We start from the raw sequence: 24291 nt of genomic DNA on the forward strand, positions 1-24291 counted from the left end.
ATTAATGGAGTATCTTAGTAATAATGGACAAAAGGATTTGGATTTGGGGTAATAGATTAGGAGGTTAATAGTGATAGTTTAGGGTATAGGGTTTTAATGGAATATATATATATATATATATATATATATATATATATATATATATATATAGTACAGTAATAGTTTATAGGATTTAAAATGTATTTAAGGGCAGTTTGATTCTGCAGGGTTCTGTGTATGGGCTGGAGGAGCTGGAGACGCAGCGTCAGCTTATACCGTAATTCAGACTTTTTTTCTTTATGAATTATGTATGAAATGAGGAAATGGGTTGTATGGAACAGTAGATGGCTGTATGTGCTCATTTTACCAGTCCGCCAATAAACGAAAGAAGAAGAAGAAGAAGACTCTCCCCATCATTTTGAAGCTGTCATTCAGGAAGTGAAAGTAAAGTTCAGATTGCTGGAGCTCAAACAGGGGAAATGGATTCACTGTCTGTAAAAGATCTTTCTTGCCCCGTGTGCTGTGAAATCTTCAAGGCTCCTGTTCTTTTATCCTGTAGTCACAGTTTCTGTAAAGAGTGTCTTCAACAGTCCTGGAGAATCAAGGGAACTCAGGAGTGTCCCGTCTGCAGGGGAAGATCCTCATATCAAAATCCTCCAATTAATCTTGCATTAAAGAACTTGTGTGAGTCATACCTGAAGAAGAGAAAGGAGAGACGTTCATCAGGATCTGAGGAGATCTGCAGTTTACACAGTGAGAAACTCAAACTCTTCGGTCAGGAAGACAAACAGCCTAAATGTTTATTGTGTATTACTTTACAAAAACATGACAATCATAAATTCAGACCCATCAGTGAAGTGGTTTCATCATGTAAGGTAAGACAAATGTCTCTTGTTTCTCATGTAAAGAACAATAATTAGTCATAAACACAGATTTTACATTCATGCACTAAATATTAATCATTTTACTCATATTCAATAACATTTACTGTGCTGTGAAAAACTATTTGCCTGATTCCTAAATTTTAATAGTATACACTCAAGATCCAAGATGGCAGCATGTCTCTCTTCTCTCTCGTCTCTGTCCTGTTTGTCTTGCTCAACGTTATTTTAAACTGGCTGTTTATGGACACGATATATGCCTATACCCAGTCTGTTTTTTACGAAATTTGAAACTCTGTGTTACCGTCGGCTGCGGGTAGCTTCTAAACCTCCTGCAGCTAAGTGCTCCAGGCTCCGGTTGTTGAAAACTTTCTACAAATGCGCAGGAGGCCTACTTCAGTCCAAACAACAAGTACATATTTCCCCTTACCCATTCCATAATTGCCATTTCCTACCACAATTCCCATATTGTCGTGCTGGGCTTATGGACAAACACCCAATAGCCGAATTTACACCGTCGTTTACAAGCGTTTGTGGACATACCTGCGAAGCTGCCTGCTGAATTCTTCCTGGTGTCCCATAGACAAGCTACTCCCCAACATGGGAACTCTACAGGTAATCTGGTTGTTACTTTTTACTTTGGATCTGAGTTGTTCAACCTGTGCGTATCATGAGGACTTTCCGACGTCTTTGCGATACACTACATACACTTCGTCAAAGAAGACAATACACACACATACTCCAAAACAGGAGTATTGCGCCAAACTTTTCATGCATGAACCTGATATTCATCTTTCTCTTGTTTGTTTGCATCTGATTAGAGACGATTTTATAGGGTTTGGACAAAGATCATGTCTTCAGCATTGTGCAATCAAACGAGATGATATATTAAAGCATGTTTGGAAAAATCGTTTTATTATATTGATGTTACTGCCGGCCGAAAATGTTAAGCCAAACCCAGGACCCGAGGCTTAATGTTTATACACACCAGGAGATTTCGCTAATAGATCTGTCTTGAAAATTTTACATTTAAATATCTGTAGTCTAGTGCCAAAGATAGATTTTGTTAGGATATGGGCAAATTCGACAAATGCAGACCTTTTTGTTCTATCGGAAACGTGGCTAAAAAAATCTGTTAGTGATTTGAAACTAGGAACTACCAGTTTGACTGTTGCTTGTTGTTATAGGCCCCAGTCAACTCTTAAAGAAACATTATCAACACTCTCAGCTGTGCTTACAGAGATTGTAAATCACAAAGAAATAATTCTGCTTGGTGATTTAAATTGGGACTGGATGAAAGATGATTCAAAGGACTTAAAGGCTTACTGTGATTCTGTTAATTTAACACAAGTAGTAAATACTCCAAAAAATCTAAATAAATCTACATTAATTGATATTATTTTAGTAAACCGACCTGATAAATGTACACAGATTGGTATTTTCCCAAATGACATAAGTGATCACTGTGTTATTGGGATTATTAGAAACTGTAAACCTGTGAAAACACTTTCAAGAATAGTGGAGAAACGACACTTTAAGACCTTTGACCAACAAGCTTTCATTCATGATATATATCATTGTGATTGGGATAGAATATCATCCATTCCTGATGTTGATTTGGCATGGACTTATTTTAAGGGTCTATTTATGGGAGTTTTAAATAAACATGGACCTCTAAGGAGGTTCAAGGTTAAAGGGAAGGATAACGCTTGGTTTTCTGGTGCATTATCCTCTCTGCTACATGAGAGGGACCTGGCCTGCGCAAAGGCAAGGAAATCTGGCTTAGCAAATGATTGGTCCAGCTTCCCATGCCTAAGAAACAAATGTATAGCACAGATACGTAAAGCTAAAGCACAGTTTTATCTAGAAGAGACAACCATAAATTTGCATAATCCAGCAAAATTTTGGAAAGCTATTAAATCTTTAAAATCTAACTCCTCATCATCAAGTTTACCAAAGCAAAAAAGTGTTGATTCTAGACAAATCACAGATAAAAAAGTGGACTCCTTTAATCAGCACTTTGCCTCTGCTGGGCATCTTTTCCAGTCAAGGCCAGATCAACCCTTAGACATAGAGGTCCTGAATGTTAGAAATGTTAACACTTTCTCTTTTAAGCCATTTACAAGGAAAATAGTCCTGTCAGAATTGAAATGTGTAAACTGTAGAAAGTCAGCTGGACCAGATGGGCTTGATCCATCTCTGCTGAAGCTTGCAGCTGTTAATATTGCCAAACCACTCACTCAGATTTTTAATTTGTTTTTGGAACAAAATGTTTATCCTGAATCCTGGAAAGCAGCACATGTGATACCTCTTTTTTAAAGTAGGGACCCCACATTATTGGACAATTATCGCCCAATATCTAAATGATTACTACTGGCTAAGATATTTGAGGAATTAGTAAGTGAAAAATTAAAAGAGTTTTTAACCTGTAATTGTATCCTCACCCCCTTTCAGTCAGGCTTCAGGAAGGGGAATAGCACCGTCACGGCAGCCACTAAAGTAATTGATGACATTGTGTCTGCCATTGATTGCAAAAACTCATGCACAGGATTGTTTATTGACCTTTCTAAGGCTTTTGATACAGTGGATCACAGCATTCTTTTAAAATGTCTAGTTAAAATTGGGGTGTCCTCAAATGCGGTAAGTTTAAAGTTTAAAAATTATCTCACAGGGAGATTTCAATGTATTACATGTGATAGTATTACATCATGGAAGGCTGCAATTACAATCGGGGTTCCACAAGGCTCCATCTTAGGGCCACTTTTGTTTACCGTCTACATAAATTTTATGTAAAAACATAGAATTTGTTTTTACATAGAATTTATGTAGACGGTAAACAAAAGTGGCCCTAAGATGGAGCAGACTACAATACACATCACTGCAATTTGTACAGCTTATCTGGTTGGTTACCACTGTCTAGACGCAGAAAACGCAATTGGTTGATTTTTATTTATAAAGCAATTACTGGATCATTACCATCATATTTATCAGTATTTTCATTGGCAACAAACAATAGAAATGACCTCAGGTCAAAGAATAGCATACTTTTTAATGTGCCTGCTGTTCATTCCGAATTTGGTAAAACAGCCTACCATTACAATGCTCCATCAACCTGGAACGCACTACAGAAAAACACTGAAACTAAACATGTTTATCTCCATCTCTGATTTTAAGTTTTAAGAAGATGAGTGATGGCGCCGCTGTGTATGGCTTGCTGTCCTCTTCTGTTGAGTTTATCGTTGTTTATTTTATCCATATTATTTTCAATTCAAAATGTGTCGTCGCTGCTGGTTTATGATCGCCTGACGCTGTTAAAGATCCGGGACTCCGTGAACAATTTGCCCGTTCACGGCATCAATGAATATTCAAAGTCGCCGCCACCTCTCCTAGCATCTATCCCGGCCTATCTAAGGTGGTCTATCTTTCCGTTACCATGGAATAAACGCTACAAGAGACGAGGAAGGAGAGGAGGAGTCCTCGTTTACTTCAAAGCTTACCTGGTTTCCTCCGGTGAACATGATCCTCGCCGTTCACGGAACAGATTACCATCGAATCACGGCAGGTTTTACTACTGCCGCTCTCTGGATTACTCCCACCGCTGGCTCACGCCAGCTATCTCCGATGTCGGCTGCTCGCTTCCGCGTTGCCAGCCTGTCAGGCTTCAGAGACGGGGCTATGTGCTGGAGCACCTCCGCCCGCTCAACCGCGCTGCGCTGCAGTCTGAGAGCTGCACAGCAGTACGTTTGGCTCTCCTAAACACCCGATCGCTCACAAATAAGACTTTTATTCTGAACGACTTCATCTCCACAAACGATCTGGATTTTCTTCTGCTGACTGAGACCTGGCTGAAACCAGGTGACAACAGTGCTTTCACTGAGCTCCTCCCTCCCGGCTATTTCTTCCTCAGGACCCGGCGAGCATCTGGCCGCGGTGGTGGTCTGGCCTCTGTCGCATAATTCCATCAAATAACTTCAGTAGTTTTGAGCTGCAACTATTTCTTATTGAGTTAGGGTCTCCTGTTCTATGTGCAGTTGTCTATCGTCCACCACAATTTAATAAGGCTTTTATTCAAGAATTTTCTGAGCTCCTAGCTGATCTCATGCCGAATTTTGACGATCTATTGATTTGTGGTGATTTTAACATTCATGTATGCTGCCCATCTAACCCAATGGCAAGGGAGTTTCTAAGCCTTCTTGACTCTTTTAATTTAATACAATCAGTTAATGGTCCCACACATCACTTAGGACACACTCTGGACCTCATTATCTCCCATGGTCTCCCTGTGTCCCTCAGTAGGATATGCCATACTTTCACCTCAGACCACTTTCCTATTATATTTGATTTTGTAACCCCTCCCAGAACCAGGTCTATTACTCCTGCCTGTCGCCGCCGTGTCATTACTCCATCCACGGCTGGGCAATTTACAGCTGCCTTCATGAACACTAGCTTATATACCCAGGTTGATCTGGCCTCTCCGCTATGTCCGGATGACCTGATTTCCATTTTTTTATTCTTCCTGTTCAGAGATTTTGGATTCTATTGCGCCTTTTAGGCGTAAACCCGCCAGCACTGCACCGGAACCCTGGCTAAATGACACCACCAGCACCTTTAGGCGCTGCTGCAGACAGGCCGAACGCAGGTGGAGGAAAGATAGATTGCATGTGTTACTGGATATACTAAAAGACAGTTTGGCTAACTACCAAAAGGCTGTTAAAGAGGCCAAACGCCAATATCTGTCGAACATTATTTCCACCAGCTGCAATCGTCCAAGGACTTTATTTAACACAATACAGTCTGTTATAAATCCACCTTGCAATGTCTTGAGCAAGGTGTCAGAATCCATCTGTGAAAACTTTTTTTATTATTTTGTTGAGAAAGTGTCCTCTGTTAGGCAGAATATGAACAGTACTTTTTACACCAATGCTGTCCCTCCTGTTGTCTCCCCTGCAGTGTTTGAACGATTTGAACCCGTGTCTTTATCACGGGTGGTGCAGGGGTTGTCGCCCACCAACTGCCCCCTCGATATTGTTCCAACCAAGGTGCTCAAACAGGTCTTTGATACTGTCGGGCCATGCGTCCTCTCACTCATTAACAGCTGCCTCAGCTCAGGGACTGTCCCAACTGTCTTCAAGCACGCAGTGGTCAGACCACTTTTTAAAAAAACCCAACCTGGATCCCGACATTTTGTCTAATTTTAGACCTGTCTCTCATTTACCATTTTTATCAAAGGTCCTAGAAAAAGTTGTTCTATCACAGTTACAGCCTTTCTTAGAAAATAACTCAATTTTAGAAAAGTTTCAGTCTGGTTTTAGGTCACGACATAGCACTGAGTCTGCGCTGCTGAAAGTCCACACAGCATCCTTCTATCCCTTGATGCTAAAAGATCTGTGCTGTTGGTGATGCTGGATCTAACAGCAGCTTTCGACACTGTGGACCATTCAGTCCTTATCGCCCGCCTTGCTCAACAGGTTGGCCTCAAGGGTTCAGTCCTGCAGTGGTTTTGCTCCTACTTGAACAACAGGAGCTTTTCAGTTATGATCAATGAATTTTCGTCATCCACTGCTCCTCTGTCCTCTGGAGTGCCACAAAGATTCATTCTTGGCCCTGTTCTATTTTCACTTTACATGTTGCCTCTTGGTTCCATTATTGCCAAGCACAATCTTTCTTACCACCTATATGCAAACGACCTCCAGGTCTATATGCCTGTGCTTCCAAATGATGGTTCAGCTCTAGACTCCTTGCATAGTTGCCTATCTGATATTAAACTATGGCTTTCACGAAACTTTCTTCATCTGAATGAGAGTAAAACAGAATACATTATTTTTGGTTCCTCTATTTTACACCACGATTTATCATCAAGCACAACCCCTCAAGTTAGTGAGGCAATAAAGAATCTGGGGGTGATTTTTGACAGAGCTCTGAATTTTAACAAACAAATTAACTCTGTAGTCAAAGCAAGCTTTTTCCAGCTGCGACTTTTAGCCAAAGTAAAGCCTTTTCTGTGCCGCAGTGATCTGATCAGCTCACGCATTGATTACTGTAACGCACTCTACATTGGCATCACACAGTCTTCACTCCATCGTCTCCAACTGGTACAGAATGCAGCTGCTCGTCTTCTAACCGGTACATCTAGACACAGCCATATTAGTCCAATTCTCTGTTCCCTCCACTGGCTCCCGGTTCGGTACCGTGTTGATTTTAAAATTTTAATGTTTGCCTTTAAAGCTCTTAATGGCCTTGCACCACCTTATTTATCAGAGATTTTAAGTGACCACCGTCCAAACAGAGCCCTCCGGTCGGCTGACCAGATGAGGCTAGTTGTTCCGAGGTCCCGGTGCAAGCAGTGGGGCGATCTTTCATTTGCTTTTGCTGCTCCTAAACTTTGGAACACTTTACCAGTAGACCTGCGTGTTCTTACAGACCTGGCCCTGTTCAAGTCCAGGTTAAAAATGCATTTATTTAAACTGGCTTTTAACGCACAGTAGCACAGTGGCACTTTGAATTTAATTTTTGTATTTTATGTAACTGTTTCTTTGGTTATTACTTCATGTATTAATATATTATTTATTGTAGATGTTTTTCTGTTTTAAATGTAAAGCACCTTGGTCCTCCTTTTGGGTTGTTGGAAGGTGCTATACAAATAAAGTTTGATTGATTGATTGAAGTCGTATCTGGCAGACATTTTGCATCATACATGTGAATGTGTCTTGTCACGAGCGGCTCAAAGCCGTAACAAATGAAATGGAGGACACAGTCAGGCTACTAAGATTGCAGCAAATTATTTATTTATGTAAATAAAAAAAGATATATAAAAGAAAGAGCCAACACCAAACAGCACCATTCCTGTCAAACCCTTGATCAATCAGAACATCAGACAGGACAGAATCGAACTACACAAACAAAGGCCAAAACCAGGAACAATGGGTGAAGGGTGAGACCTCAAGTGCCAGCAAAGCCTAAGCTTTATAGAGGGAAGAACATGTTGCCATCGTTCTCTTGATGAGTCTCCTAGCCACACCCACTGGCCAGCTGTAGCAGGAAGAACCAGAGACTCGTCACACACCCCCACTAGAAAAGAGACCAGAGTCAGTCTTATCAATTCTCCAACTGCTTCCAACAACTTTGGGACCTAGAAAGCAAGTTAAGAAAAGAACTAATGAGACTATAATACTTAGGCCAAATGAATACGAGATAAGGCATCAGCAGTTATATTTTCTGAGCCTTTTATTTGGTGAATATCTAACAGGTGTCCCTGTAAAAATAAACGCCACATCATTAACCTTTGGTTAGGGTTCTGTAACGAATGAAGAAAAACCAAAGGGTTGTGATCAGTAAAAACCACCAGAGGATGGACATACACAAAAAAGTGTTGCAAAGCCCAAATTAGAGACAGAGATTCCTTTTCGATCACAGAATAATTAAGTTGGTAAGAATTCAATTTTCTAGAAAAGAAGCCAACTGGATGGTCAATGCCATCTATAGAAGTCTGTAGCAGGACAGCACCAGCACCCACATTGCTGGCATCTACTTGCAACTGAAACGGTCGGTCAAATTTCGGTGCTTTCTAAACAGGACCCTCAGAAAGAAGCATTTTTGCCCTCTCAAATGCTTGCTGACAAGCCGAAGTCCAGCAGAAGTCTGTTCCTCCCTTCAACAGATTTGTCAGGGGGGCCACCACTGTAGAAAAATTTCTACAAAAACAACGATAGAATTCCACCATTCCAAGAAATCACATGAGGTTTTTTTTGGTTGAAGGCGTAGGGTAACTATCGATCACTTCTACTTTCGCACGGACAGGGCGTACTCTACCTTGCCCAACCACTTTTCCTAGATAAACTATGGTAGCCTTGGCAAACTCACATTTTAACAGATTAACAGTCAAATTCGCCTTCACAAATTGATCAAAGAGTGCTCTAATTTGAAGTAAATGTTCATCCCAAGTTTGACTATACATGTCAACATCATCCAAATACACAGCGCATCTCTTCAAACCACAAATGACTCGATTCATTAAACGTTGGAAAGTTGCGGGAGCGTTGCGCAATCCAAAACTCATAACTTTATACGAAAATAATCCTGACGGTACAGTGAAAGAAGAAATTTCTCGAGCTCTTTCAGTTAAAGGCACTTGCCAATAACCTTTGAGTAGGTCAAACTCTTGCTAACAAACTTAGCATTTCCCACCTGATCAATACAGTCCTCAATTCGAGGCAATGGAAATGAATCAGGTTTTGTTACAGCGTTTACCTTTCGGTAATCAGTACAAAATCTGAATGACCCGTCAGATTTATTCACCAACAATGATGGGGATGCCCAACTAGAAAAAGAAGGTTCAGCAATATCATTTCTCAACATGTAGTCAATTTCATTCTCTAGTTGTTTTTTCTTATTTGCAGACACTCTATAGAAACGCTGACGAATTGGAGTCGAATCTCCAACATCAATGTCGTGTTCGATTACATTATTCCGAGTTGAAGTATCGGGAAACAGTGTAACATACTCAGAAATCAAATTAATTAAATCTGTACGCTGCACCTCAGTTAAATGACCCAATCGACGGTGCAAAGAGTTTAGCGCTTCCGAATTATGTAACCGGTCCTGAAGAAGAGCATCTCCAAGATCAATCTCATCCTGGTCCCACCTTATCAAGATTGGATTGGTTGAGCATTCAGCATCATCATTACCGGAACAGGAACCTGTAAGCAGAATTGGTTTAATACAAGAATCAGGTATATCAACTTTGTCTTCACTCATTGTTCTGTCAGCAAAATCCTCTGACCCATAAAAAGGCTTTAACAAATTCACATGACATACTCTAGTCTTCTTTCGCCGATCTGGTGTATTGATCAAATAATTAAGATCAGAAATTCGGTGAGCAACAGTATATGTACCCCCAAATTTGGCCTGGAATGGTGATCCCACAATGGGCAACAAAGCAAGAACCTGATCACCCGATTGAAACAAACGCAACTCTGTACGCTGATCAAAAAGTTGTTTCATTCGATCTTGCGCTTTACTCAAAGATGCCTTTCCCAACTGACATGCTTCAAAAATTCGCCTGCGAAAATCACTCACAAAGGATAAAATATTCTTTGGGGGATCAAATTTTTTCCAATCTGCAGACAAAACAGATAAGGGACCGCGCACATCATGACCAAAAACAAGGGTGTTTGGACTAAATCCGGTACTCTCCTGAGCGGCTTCTCGAGCCGACATCATTAACCAAGGTAACCCAGCTTCCCAATCATTACCCATCTGAACACAGTATGATCTTAATAAAGACTTTAGGGTTTGGTGAAATCTTTCCAGTGCTCCCTGACTTGATAAGCACCGGAAAGGTTATGTTGAATATGAAGCTGTTTCAAAACTTGACCAAACAATTTGGAAGTAGAATTACTACCCTGATCGGACTGAATAATTTGTGGTATTCCGAACACTGAGATAAACTGAGTCAGTGCTTTCACAACTAACTTTGCAGTTAGAGAACGTAATGGGTACGCAGCTGGATATCTAGTCACTTGGCACATAACAGTAAGCAAATACTCATGTCCTGCTTTGGATCGAGGTAAAGGCCCAACACAGTCCACAATAAGATGCTCAAATGGTTGGCCGATAACAGGAATTGGATACAGAGGAGCAGGTTTCATAGACTGATTTGGCTTTCCCGTAAGCTGGCATGTTTGACAAGACTTAATATACCTGGATATATCCCGCTTCAACTTTGGCCAAAAGAAAAACTTCAAAAGCATTTTGTATGTCTTTTTTACCCCCAAGTGTCCAGATGTGTCATGGGCCGTTTGTAAGACAAGTTGAGGGAGTGGCTGAGGAACAACAATTTGTAGCACGGGATCACCAATTACAAATTCTCCATGTGGCACCCACTTTCAAACCAACACATCTTCCTCTAGATAATATTCAGAAGGAAGATTGTCGATTACATCATAAGGGACAACTCGGTCAAACAACTCTGTAAGAGTAACATCAGATTTCTGCTCTTTAATCAACTCATTCCATGACACAGACAAAAGGGCAGGAATCTCCAGAGTTGCACTCACCATCCGGTTTGTTTCAGATTTAACATCAGGTTGTATTTTACTCATAGACCGTGTTGGGTTTACGCTCACTAATATATGTTGCTACACGTTGCGAAACAGATTTTTTAAACTGTTCAAGCAACATCAACTCTTTCAAATCGTCTAATGTTGTCACGTCAGAAGCTGTACACCAGCGATTAAAGTAAACTGAAATGTCATGTACAAACTCAACATGTGTTTGACTAGCAACTTTCCTCCAGGACCTAAATTTTTGTCTATAGGCCTCTGGAACCAATTCGTATGCCCTCAACACTGCATTCTTAACAACCAAATAAACCTTAGCATCTTCTATATAAAGGGACGCATACACTTCTTGAGCTTTACCCACAAACACCGACTGTAACATTAGCGTGCGCTCCTCATCTGGCCAATTACGTGCATCAGCTACTCGTTCAAACGACAAAAAGAAGTGTTCAACATCCTTGTCTTCAAATCTAGGGATTAATCTCATATTAGGAACTACATCAAATTTATACGAAGTTAAATCATGTTCTATACCTCCAGTTAAAGGAAGTCTTCCTCCTTTAATCAGATCTAAACGATAACGTTCAAGATCGAGCTGTTGTTGTTGTACCTCAAGTTTAGACATCTCAACACGATTTTGCACGGTTAACATTTTCTTTTTCATCTCCAACAATTGTTTCTGTTGTTCAAACGTTAAGTGGGACATTGTAGACGTCATATTAAAGGGGCGGTGAAACACTCAGTTTCAGTCAATCTCATGTCAATCTTGAGTACCTATAGAGTAGTATTGCATCCTTCATATCTCCGAAAAGTCTATAGTTTTATTATATTTATAAAAAAAAATATAGGCTGTACCGAGTCTTTCCGGCAAAAAACGAGCGCCTGGAGGCGTATCTGGTGGGCGGAGCTAAAGAATGACGATCGCGAACAAAGCGGTGACGTCCTCAAGCGTGGAGAAACCCATGGCTATCTCAGCTAATACAGATAATGATCCAGAATCAAATCTGAGGCAGAAATAAATTGAACAGGAGAAACAGCAATCAGGACGTCCGTCTCTGTGGTATGGACTGTATTTAGTGGCCTGTCAACATTTGTGTGTCTTTACCATAGACTGTACAAAAAAGACTGTGTTTACTAGCAGTTTATGAGGACATGATTCGGTTTATGGACTATTGTATGCGACTAACGTTAGACCTTAGCAAGCAAGACCTTAGCACGGTTTTGCACGTCAGACTAGTGTAACATTATACAGAGAACAACAATGGAGTAACCGTTAGCGCATTTGAATGACGAAGCATGCGATCGTGTCGTTTACTGATGTTTACTGAAGCGTTGTTGTGAAGCTTCCAGTCATTTCTGCGTTCAAATCGGTTCAAATGCAGCGCTGCCTTCCCAGAATGCTGTGCTGAAGCGTTGAATTCGCTCGACGTCACCCATAGGAATAAAGTGGAGCGCGGCGCGGACTATAACCGACATAAGTGTTCACGGACGACTGGATCTGCACCTGAGAGAGTTTTTACTCTCTCGCTCTAGACACACACGCGCGTGCACCCTACCGGGAGAAGAGCCCGTACGGCCCATACAAGGACCTTCCGTTCTATTAGATTAGATAGATAGATAGATAGATTGTTTATTTTAGCCACACAACAATGCCGGTGGAATTTTTTTTCGGTACACTATGTTTAAGCTCTACATCATCATACATTACAGACAAAAATAGACAATACACTTCACAACATGTAATAATACAGTGGGTACATGACCATGCGTAGTGTATGAGTGGAAAAAACTAAACTAAAGAGAGGAGTTCAGAGTCCTGATGGCTATGGGGAAAAAGCTGTTTGTGAAGCGTTTGGTCTTGGTAGATAGTGACCTGTAGCGCCTCCCTGAAGGAAGGAGCTGAAAAAGGTGGTTCGCTGGATGTGAGGTGTCAGAGATGATTTCCTTTGCCCGCTTTACAGTCCGATATGTGTAGAGTGAATCGACTGAAGGCAGTGGTTTCCCTATGATCTTGGATGCTTTGTTGACAGTCTGCTGTAGTTTTTTCTTTGTTTGGCTATCTGTGCTACCATACCATACTGTTATTGATGATGTAATGATGGACTCGATGATAGCGGAATAGAACAGAACAAGGAGCTGATGTCTGATCCGGTATTTTTTAAGCTGTCTGAGGAAGTAAAGTCTTTGTTGAGCCTTTGCAATGATTTGATTAGTATTAGTTTTCCACTTCAGGTTATTGCTAATGTGTGTTCCTAGGAATTTAAAGGAGTCAGTGATGGTGATTGAATTGCCATTTATCTGTATTGGTGTTTTAGGAAATGGCCTACGTCTAAAGTCAACAATGAATTCCTGGGTTTTGGCTGTGTTGAGCTGGAGGTCATTGTTCGAACACCAATTTACAGCTTGGTCCACCACCATGCGGTACTGTGTTTCATCATTGTCTGAGATGAGGCCTACAATGGTTGTGTCGTCCGCATACTTTATTATTTTCACTGAAGTATTCATGGATCTAAAGTACGATGTATAAAGGGAAAAGAGCCAAGGGGAGAGAACACAGCCCTGAGGAGCTCCTGTACTGAGGGTGAGAGGGTCTGAGGTTATGTTATTAACTTTCACCCTCTGTGATCTCTTCCACAGGAAGCTCCTTATCCAGTGGCATATGGCTGGGTCAATGTTCATGTCCAAGAGTGTAGTAAAGAGTTTAAATGGGTTAATAGTGTTAAAAGCGGAACTAAAGTCTATGAACAGGATGCGTGTATAGGTGTTTGGTGATTCCAGATGTTGCAAGGTATGGTGGATTGCTATGCTGATTGCATCCTCAACGGACCGGTTGGCTTGGTAGGCAAATTGATAAGAGTCCATCTTCAAGGAAGTGCAGGATTTCAGGTATGCCAGAATAATCCGTTCAAATGCTTTCATTAACGTCAAGTCGACCCATACTCGGAAAAAAAACTCGCCGAAACTTGTGAGAAACCGGAAGGAGTATTTTTGACACAGAAATACTCCATCAAACGTCCAACATTAGTTTTTGAAACTTTGTCTATGTTTAGGATGGGAATCCAAGTCTTTAACAGTGTAAAAAGCTCAGTATCCATGAAACAGCATTTCACCGCCCCTTTAACCAAATCTGACACGTCGGGCAACGGTTCAGATTCTAAAACTCCATGTTGAATTAACTCCATTTTTACCAAGGATTTAATATTGTCCTTTAAACATTTATCTTGGCTTAACACATTAATCTCATAGTGATCTGCAAGTTGTACTAATTGATCTTTAGTCAAAACATTTAACAACCCATCGGACGGAGCACTAATAAATTCCTCGACCTTTGAAGACATTATTAAAGAAAAGTAATTAATTTCCCCCCAAATTTTTGATCCATATATATTTAAGGGGTACAACAAAACATGGATAAACAGTTCCCTCTATCTAGATTTGAGAACTATCTAAACTCATCCCTGATCTTCGTACAGTTACTTGCAGTGGGTTTTTATACACTATAAACCAGTGCTTGAAATAGCAACCGATTAACAAGTCACCACTTCAAACACGGATGTGTTCCCGAGACCACCGCTCTAACTGCTTTCACCATACAAACAAAACAAACTAAAATAAAAAAGATCAGAGCATCCCGTTAAGGATTCCCTGCTTAACCTAACCAGAGAAAAGTATATCTAACAAATAAACCACCCCTCAAACATACAGATAGATTATAACCAGACTTACCAAAGCCGAACTCCCGCGAAGCAGCCAAAAACCCCACTGTATCCTGCAAAACTATCAAAACTAAATATCTTACAAATACAAAAAATTTAAGGACGAGCCCCCACATTTGTCACGACCGGCTCAAAGCCGTAACAAATGAAATGGAGGACACAGTCAGGCTACTAAGCAGTGATGTTAACAGTGACACCAAAGCTCCGAAGCGTGTGTCAAAACAAAGGAACCTATTTTCTGTGAAGCTTTGTATCGATGCTTGATTCGTTCTATCAAAACCACGTGACCAATGACGTCCGAAGCTTCATTTCACAAACACCCACGTGACCAGAGGTGTCAAAAGTACTCGCATTCATTACTCAAGTGGAAGTATAAATACTAGTGTTTAAAAATACTTCTGTAGAAGTTGAAGTATCAACTCAAGCTTTTTACTTAAGTAAAAGTGTAAAAGTACTGGTTTCAAAACTACTTAAAGTATAAAAGTAAAAGTAATGTAAGGAAAAAAATGCCATTAAAGACAAAAGCTTAGGCCACACCACAGGGGCCTATAGTGCACTACCCCACCTCCTCAAAAAACATTTTTCTAAAGGCCATAATGACTATAATGTTATATTAAAATGTTAATGTTGAAAAATTTGGGAGGCACTGGCTACCTGTTTCAGCCGCATATATACCCATTGAAAATGAATGCATTTTAGTACAATGGAAATATACCATTATGAGTTCTGCTAAGCATTAACATGTGTTTCCTGAAGCGGAAGATATGATGACTAGTTGCCTATAAGTAATGTTATCAATAACCTTTATTGGAATGTAAATGTAGGCTACATGTGTGATCAGTGTTGCCAGATTGGGTCGACGCTTTAGAGCCCTACGGGGCCCTGACTTTTTTTACACCCCTAATCTCATACCCACTGTCGGCCGCTGACTGCTTGGTTGTCACTTTTAAAAAAAATTAACAAACAAACAAATTATCCAAACATTTTTCTAAATCAACTTTAATAAAGAAACTAAACGAAATATAACTACTTGGACATTACGAACAAAGATGAACTATTTTAATGGCTGCAGGAGTGTGTCATAGGATTGTGCAGGGCCTGTGCAGGGCTCAAAGCTCAACAAAACCAGCCCACTTTCCTCCTCTGTGAATATATAGTAAAATGCAATTTATTCCTGTGATCAAAGCTGAGTTTATCATCATTACTCCAGTCTTCAGTGTCCTATGATCCTTCACTAATCATTCTCATGAGGATCTGATGATCAACACACATTTATGATTATTAGCCTATCAGTTGTGCTGCTCATGGTGATGCTTACATTTTGTGGAAACCATCTAAACATTTGTGGTAAAATTAAAAAAAGAGAGAAATTAATACTTTTATTGATCAGACATGCATTTAATTGATCACAAGTGATATTGTTAATATTACAAAAGATAATAATTTATTTAATAAATGCAAATAAATGCTGTCCATTGAACTTTCTATTCATCAAAGAATCCTGACAAATAAAATGTATCATGGTTTACACAACATTTTAAAGCAGCACAACTGTTTTCAACACTGATAATAATCATAAATGTTTCTTGATTATGCAATCCTCATATGAGAGTGATTAGTGAAGGATCATGTCACACTGAAGAGTGGAGTAATGATAATTCAGCTTTGATCACATAGGAAAAAAGCTGTTTTAATTTGTAATAATATTTCACAATATTACTGTTTTAACTATTTTTGATTAAATAAATGCAGCCTTGGTGAGCAGAAGATACAAAACATTAAAAAACTGCATTATTCATATGATAGGCTACTGTATTGTCAATAAATAGGCTACATTGAGATGGCTTGAAAAACACACATACAGCATATATTGTCGCAATCGTCTGATTGTCTTCGTCACGTTTCATCTCTCATAACGATTGTTTTCCTTCAGCTGCAGCTCCAGCGTGACAGGGTATTACTTCTACGAATCCGCTTTAGGAATTTGGACTTTCTGTGAGAGCTCCCTCCTCATATTTAGATGCGAATAAAATGACAGCAGGTCATACATAGATTATTTTTTGTCTCTGATTTTAAATCTTAATGTATTCACATTGGTTTCTATGTAAATACACTTACCCGTGACCTCAAAAAGCGCTCTATCAACCGAGATTAGAGAAGGCTGTCTTTAGCGTCCTTGTTAATTTGGCCATCGCCGCGCAGGGTAACGCTGGTTCGAATCCCGCTCGGAGCGGGTCGACTAGGATCGGTGAGACCCAGTAAAAGTGCGGGGGACGAAAATACATTTTATTAAAAGTGAGGGGGACACGTCCCCCCCGTAATCTACGCCCATGCCACTGCCAAAATGCGTAATTCATTGATACTGTACAATAATCCGCCGACAAAAAAATAACAACAATGCGCTTAGCTTTGCTCTGACAAAACTACAGTAGCCTACACTTGTGAAGTTCATAGAACATGCACTTAGCCCAGTCAAAACTGATTCATCATTGATTCAAACCTCTTTCAGCAGCTGTTGGGGTTGCTAGTTGCAGATGTCCTGAGTGTGTATATTATGATGGACAGGAATCATGATTATATTTATAAAGAGTCTTCGAGTCACAGGTGTAATCCACGTTTTCTGTAGAAACGGCTTTTTTATATATATATATACTGTATGTATGCCACTTTAGCATAGCGATCACTTGAATACATCTACGACGAGTTATCGCACTAAAAACCTGGCTGTCATGAATGAGCGCGTCTGCTGCTGATTGACTGAAAGTGCGTGCTCGTGCGCTGGAACCCGCCCAATCTGTCAACACCGTGTGTGATTTGTGCTTTGAGTCATGTGCAGGCTCGATGGATCGCGTAGTAACCAATAGGGTGTTGGAATGGTATATGTTTACACTTCTCATCCAACCACAATCAAATTCACACTATCCAGATGACGCGATTTATCTGCATAGTTTTTTTTAAACAAGATGAAATAAAAGAGGAGTAACGAGGCTATTTTTAAAAAGTAAGGAGTAGAAAGTACAGATAATTGCGTGAAAATGTAAGGAGTAGAAGTAAAAAGTAGGCAGAAAAATAATTACTCCAGTAAAGTATAGATACCCAAAATTTCTACTTAAGTAAGGTAACGAAGTATTTGTACTTCGTTACTTGACACCTCTGCACGTGACTGATTCAGAAATCATCCCTTGTGGGTTGTTGAGGTGTATTGCTTTGCATTGAGCGGGTTTTTTGTATTGCGCGAGTTTGTTATGGAACCTGCAGCAAAGAGAGGGCGTTCTGAAATGTATTAACACTTTCATTTGATTTCGCCCAATAAGGTTGATCATTTATTTGGCTTTTGTTCTGCCGCATATATTTATTTATTTAATCCGCACTAGCCTATAACTTCATACATTAGAGACAAGTATAGGCCTATCCTTCTATAATCATGTGAAAGTGTGTGTGTGTTTGTCCTTGTGTGTATGCATTTATTTAGAATACTTCCTTTATTCGTGAGTTTTATTTGTTTACAAACAGGAAAAATGTTCACATTCACAATACAAATTCATATCTTTATTGGTTTAAGTTACTAGGAGTATGCAAGGGAACAGATTGTGTCATATAATGTCATATATAATATATTGATTAATACATTAATTTATGAATCAATCCATTAATTCACTTTTTGCTTCTAGATAATGTGTCGGTTGCAAAACATTTTGTGCCACAGCGCTTTACCTCACTTTCACCAGCAGAGGTCCTCGTTGAGCTCTGACTTGAAAAGCTTCGATTAATGAACATTTTTCTGATACAACTGTGCTGAAAGCTTCACTGGTTCAGAAAGCTTCACTTCGCCATCACTACTACTAAGGTTGCAGCAAAAGATTTATTAATGTAATTAAAAAAGATATATAAAAGAAAGAACCAACACCAAACAGCACCATTCCTGTCAAACCCCTGATCAATCAGAACATCAGACAGGACAGAATCGAACTACACAAACAAAGGAGAAAAACAGGAACAACGGGTGAAGGGTGAGACCTCAAGTGCCAGCAAAGCCTAAGCTTTATAGAGGGAAGAACATGTGGCCATCGTTCTCTTGATGAGTCTCCTAGCCACACCCACTGGCCAGCTGTAGCAGGAAGAACCAGAGACTCATCACAGTCTAGACTTTTTGTTGTTTACAGCCTGCATATTCTCACTTGTAAATTGTATTTATGTTTTATGTTGTGTCCATCTTTGCTTTTATGTGTCTTTTTAACTTTGTGCTGCCTTTTCTTGGCCAGGGCTCACTTGAAAAAGAGACTACTGTCTCAATGTGACTACCCTGGTAAAACAAAGGGGAAAAAATCAATAATAATACATAAAATAAAAATTCCTTGTTTTTGTGTCTCATACTAATTTAAATATTTTTTCCCGTTAAATCTTACAACTTGAGTTAACACAGAATACAATTTTTAACTCATATCACTCATAAGCCCCGTTTCCACCAAAACTACCCGGAACTATTTGTACCAGGAACTTTTTTACAGGAACTTTTCTCCCCCCCAGACCTGCAGCTGTCTGCGTTTCGACCGCGATAAAGTTCCGAGAAGATTAGGCAAATTAGTCCGGTGATGTAGGACTGCGCGCGACTGTTCCTCCAAATCAGTGAAGGACAGTAATCATTTGTGTGTGTACCGATTGAAAGATTTAGTGATCTGTTTACATGAGACGTTATCTAAACCGATCTGGTGTTTACATGTGATGACTTTCAATCGCAATCATTTTGTCACATGCAGTTTGTCTGCCGCACCAAAAATGTCAACGCTGTTTTCTCCAGCAGCTGGAGTGTGTTGACTGTAGCCATAGCAACTCTTAACGGCCACCAGGACTGAACAGTATTATTTATAGCTATTTGTTGTAAAGTGTAATAATCATCTCAGAAAAAAAAATCTTCTGTCAGGCGCATTTAAAGTAAAAACTGCCTGGGGCAATATACGCTGTGTCATTACTCCAACATTATCTTCATAACTTACGAAATAAAAAGTTTACCCCTCAGAAAAATGAGCTTTCCTCTCTTGTCAACATGAGCGCGGCGCGCGCCGTCACGTCATGTAAGGACACACACTTAAAAGTAATCGGTCAGGTCGTTTACATGGTGAAAAAAAATTAATAACGAGTATGGAAGAGATTCAAGCTTTGCTGCTTTTGCTGGTTATGTATAGGTTTACTAAAGAGGTAATTAACAACGACAGAAAAGAGCACTAATATGCAGATTCAGCAGCATGCAGCTGCAGCATATTCAGAAAGCTTGTAAAGCTAGATTTAAAATGACAATGTATATTATTATCAGCTATTACGGACATTGAACGTGAGATGGCTGAGACGACCGCGCGCCACCAGACAGAGAGCAAAGACTGATATTTACTGAACGCAGAACGAACCTCGCAAAAGACTTTTAAAAATGCCGGTTGAACTGCGTGAGCTCAACCAATCAGCATGTTCAGCGCCCAAGTCCCGCCCTCGAAAGTTCCTGAACTTTCAAAAAGTACTACCTCGCGAGCAGGGCCGTTTGGAGGGGGAAATATTTACCCGGAACTTCAATTTTACCCTGGTTCCTGCGGTCTAAACACACGAAGTACCACCCAAAGTTCCTAGTTCCTGGGTAAAGTTCCTGTGGTGGAAACGGGGCTATATAAACTAAATACCCCTTTATCAGCCTTATGCCTATTTAAGTTCCTGCCACATCATCTCAAAGGGGTTCAAGTCAGGACTCCTAAACTTTAATTGAGCTTTTCTGAGCCGTTCAGATGTGGATTTACTCCTGTGCTTTGAATCATTTTCTTGATGCTTGAGCTTCAGCTGGATTTTTGTTCAACTCTAGGAGGAGCTCGATACAGCACTGAAGTCCTTACAGGAGAAACTTCAACACAATAAAAACATTAAAGGAGAGTTTGAGAAAACCGCTCAACACATCAAGGTGAGGAAACAGAGTCAAGAGTCATTTCATCACAGCTGTAGGATCTCTACATACAGTTATGATCTGATATATTTAAGTTGATTATTTCTGTAAATTACGAGCAGCGTCTGCTTCTGGATCCGTTATATGTCGGCTATGGGAGTTTCTCTCTGATATGAATGATGTGAAATGTTGATGTGTGTGGCTCGAGATGACTGAAGTGAATGTGATGTGATTTCAGACTCAAGCTGAGCACACAGAGCGTCAGATTAAACAGCAGTTTGAGAAGCTTCATCAGTTTCTCAGAGATGAAGAAGAAGCTACAATCACTGCACTGAGGGAGGAAGAGGAGCAGAAGAAGCAGATGACGAAGGAGAAGCTGGAGGTGATGAACACACACATCTCAGCTCTTTCACACACAATCAAAGACATGGAGGAGATGATGAGAGCCAGTGACGTCTGCTTTCTGAAGGTCTGATTTCGGATCATTGATTGATCATTGGTTCATTGATTGAGTTCTTGATGATTAATGGTGTGTTTTTTCTGCAGGAGATTCCAGTCTCAATGGAAAGGTGAGTGATCTGCTCCTGTCTCTGGTCTCTCTGGTTCTGATCCAAAGCCACTGCAGTTCTGACTCCTGAATGTTCTTCCAGAGTCCAGATATCACAGCCGGATCCACGGATGGTTTCTGGAGCTTTGATTCATGTGCCATGGTACTTGGGCAACCTGCAGTTCAGAGTCTGGAAGAAGATGCAGGACATCGTCCACAACAGTGAGTCTGACAGCAGAAGATCTGAGATGTTTGATCAACAGGATCATAATTCATAATTTCATGCATTTTATTTATAAAGCAATATTTAATTCAATTGTAGTTGCCCAAGGTGTTGTACAGAGAGCAAGATATATCAAACTCAAACACACACAGCAAATTAAAGTAACCAGAGTTACTTAATAAACTTAAACTTAGTAAACAAGTTTTTTAACCGACGTAAACTTTCCGGAATATTGGACAAAAGTGGAGGAAGACTGGACCCAGATTCCCTTAGATCCTGCCTGATCAATACTTCGACAGAATTTTGATATCAAATAATGTTTGCTTGTCATAGACAAGAGCAAGTGAAACATGTTGAAAGATAGAGATAAAAACAGAACAATAATAAACAGACAGGCAGGCGGAAGATGGCAAGCCACACACACCGGCGCTGTCTTCATAATCTATCCATAATAATCTGTGTGTGTGCTCAGTCTTGATCATGATATGAAGATCAGAATCTGATCTGTTGATTGTGTCTCATCAGCTCCTGTGATTCTGGATCCAAAAACAGCGAATTCACATCTCGTCCTGTCTGATGATCTGACCAGTGTGAGATACAGCAGGAACGATCAATCTCTTCCTGATAATCCAGAGAGATTTGACCATCATCTCTGTGTTCTGGGTTCAGAGGGTTTTAACTCAGGAACACACAGCTGGGATGTGGAGGTTAAAGAGAATTACTGGTGGACTCTTGGAGTAACTACAGCATTAAACCAGAGGAAGGGGTCAGGTTTCTTCAACAATGATGATGTCTGGTGTGTGGAGTATAATCAGGGTGGACTCTCTTTAGATTATGGTTTTCCTGTTAATCAGATGCTTGAGCGTGTGAGAGTGTGTCTGGACTATGACAGAGGAACGGTGTCATTCTCTGATCCTGTAACTAACACACATCTACACACATTCACAACCTCCTTCACTCACACACTCTTTCCATTCTTCAGTTGTCCTGACTCTCTGAGGATCTTAGCAGTCAATAGTCAGTAAACGTCATTCCTGTAGGTTTGGATCTTCCTGCTTTCATCATCTTTCCAATATTTAATCCATATATCATGAGTGAGAGTTGATTTGAATATCAGTCCGGTGGCTGTGATTGGGCCGTGAGGACGAGCTGGTGCTTAACAAAAGGAGTGAAACGTGGCGCTTTTCTAATCGGATTAAAAAGGAGAAATATAATGTATGGCGGAATAGCACTTCTGAGAGTACTTCGGCTCGGTGGAGAAAAAAGTCCCGGCCGAAACATCTTTCCTTACATCTCCTCGTATTGACAGAAATGAGAGGGTGAGGGGGAGATGTGAGGGGAGATGTTTCGGCCGGGACTTTTTACTGCACCGAGCCGAAGTATTCTCAGAAGTGCTATTCCACCATACATTATAGTTGTCCTTTTTAATCCAATTAGAAAAGCGGCACGTTTTTATTTTGTCACCATAATTGATCGTTCAACTATTCGTGTAACTGTATTTAAATAGGGGAAACGTGGAGTTGATTGGTCGCTTCTAACTTGATCTCTGTTTGGTTCCATAGTGAATGAACTGGGCTTAGTGGGCTAAGCTAATGCTATCAGAATGTCACCGCACGTCAGAGAGATTAAGCGCATGCACTGAGACAAGAGAGGTATGTATCAACTTGTTTTAGTTAAAGGAATAACATAGTTTAATAAGAAAAAGCAGTGAAGTAACCCTTTAAGGTGTGGTTATGAGTACATCAGATGACCACCTTCCCCCCTCGTAGTTTGGGACACTAGTCAAGGTCTTTTACCTTGGCTGTATGAGAACACTCTGAACAAGAGGCTGCCCAGTCATTCAGAATTAATGCAAAGTGGGGAGAGTTGGTCAGCTGATTTATCTGAAACAAAGGTGAGATTACTTTAGCGCCTCTACTATATTATAAGCACAAGGAAGACACAATTGTAATAAAATAGATTTTATTAACAAAAGATAAACAGAACAATTAACACAACTACTAAATGAATACAATGAATGATAAAGGAATAAAGTGCATAAGATGTATAAAATACATGTGAGTAAGTTAAGTGTGGTTATAGAAGAGTTACGTTATCTTATGGAAAGATAAACTGTTGTTTCTCTGAAACTAAGGTGAAGAACCTTATTATGCATCAAACAAATAAACGAAAGATTATTTCTTATTAACTAGCATCAGTTATATTACCTCTAATGTAAATTAGAAAATCATATACTGATAATATACAGCAATGCCAAGGTCTCTAAAAAGAGGTTTGGTTAAGTGATATTTACGTTCCACGTGGTTGAGTAAGCAGTCCGATGGTGATGACTTCTTCCACTGGTTTTTCTGGGAGACAATTCAGTGGGGAAAGGAGCTGTAATCCGTTTCAACAGCCTTGAACACAAAGATCTGTGGGATGCTGATCTCCTGGGGCACCAAAGGGTCCTAAAATCTGGAACACGCAGATGAGGCCCTGAAGTAGGTGCAGAAGGTCCTTAATCTAGAACACGCAGGTGAGGCCCTGAAGTAGGTGCAGAAGGTCCTTAATCTAGAACACGCAGATGAGGCCCTGAAGTAGGTGCAGAAGGTCCTTAATCTGGAACAAGCAGATGAGGCCCTGAATTAGGTGCAGAAGGTCCTTAATCTGGAACAAGCAGATGAAGCCCTGAAGTAGGAGCAGAAGGTCCTTAACCTGATAACCGTCACGAGGACGGTGACGCACTGAAACTCTCTTTGCTTAAATTAGCTCAAAATTACTATCAGATGTAAGTAATTACCTTGACAAACTATACATCATTAAAAAGATCTAAGACTAAAGTTTAATTTTGTTTCCTCTGTTTTATTCTCAAAGTCTTATAATGACCGTAATGTGTTAATATGTGCCAGGAGTTATGAATATGATCTTGGGCGTCGCTACCTTTTGATTGTAATATGCGCGTCATTTGCTCCCATTCATAAAATACTC

General features: G+C 40.1%; 1 protein-coding gene across 1 annotated transcript; it reads left to right on the forward strand.

The window, feature by feature from the left end:
• Window positions 1-436: 436 nt before the first annotated feature.
• Window positions 437-22497, forward strand: LOC137090048 (nuclear factor 7, brain-like). The gene is made up of 6 exons (XM_067453732.1): window positions 437-854; window positions 20477-20572; window positions 20793-21023; window positions 21101-21123; window positions 21205-21323; window positions 21850-22497. The coding sequence occupies exons 1-6, from the start codon at window positions 459-461 to the stop codon at window positions 22347-22349; spliced, it is 1365 nt and encodes a 454-aa protein (XP_067309833.1). The 5' UTR covers window positions 437-458; the 3' UTR covers window positions 22350-22497.
• Window positions 22498-24291: the final 1794 nt, after the last annotated feature.

Source organism: Pseudorasbora parva, chromosome 2 (assembly GCF_024679245.1).
Source record: "Pseudorasbora parva isolate DD20220531a chromosome 2, ASM2467924v1, whole genome shotgun sequence".
NCBI lineage: Eukaryota > Metazoa > Chordata > Actinopteri > Cypriniformes > Gobionidae > Pseudorasbora > Pseudorasbora parva.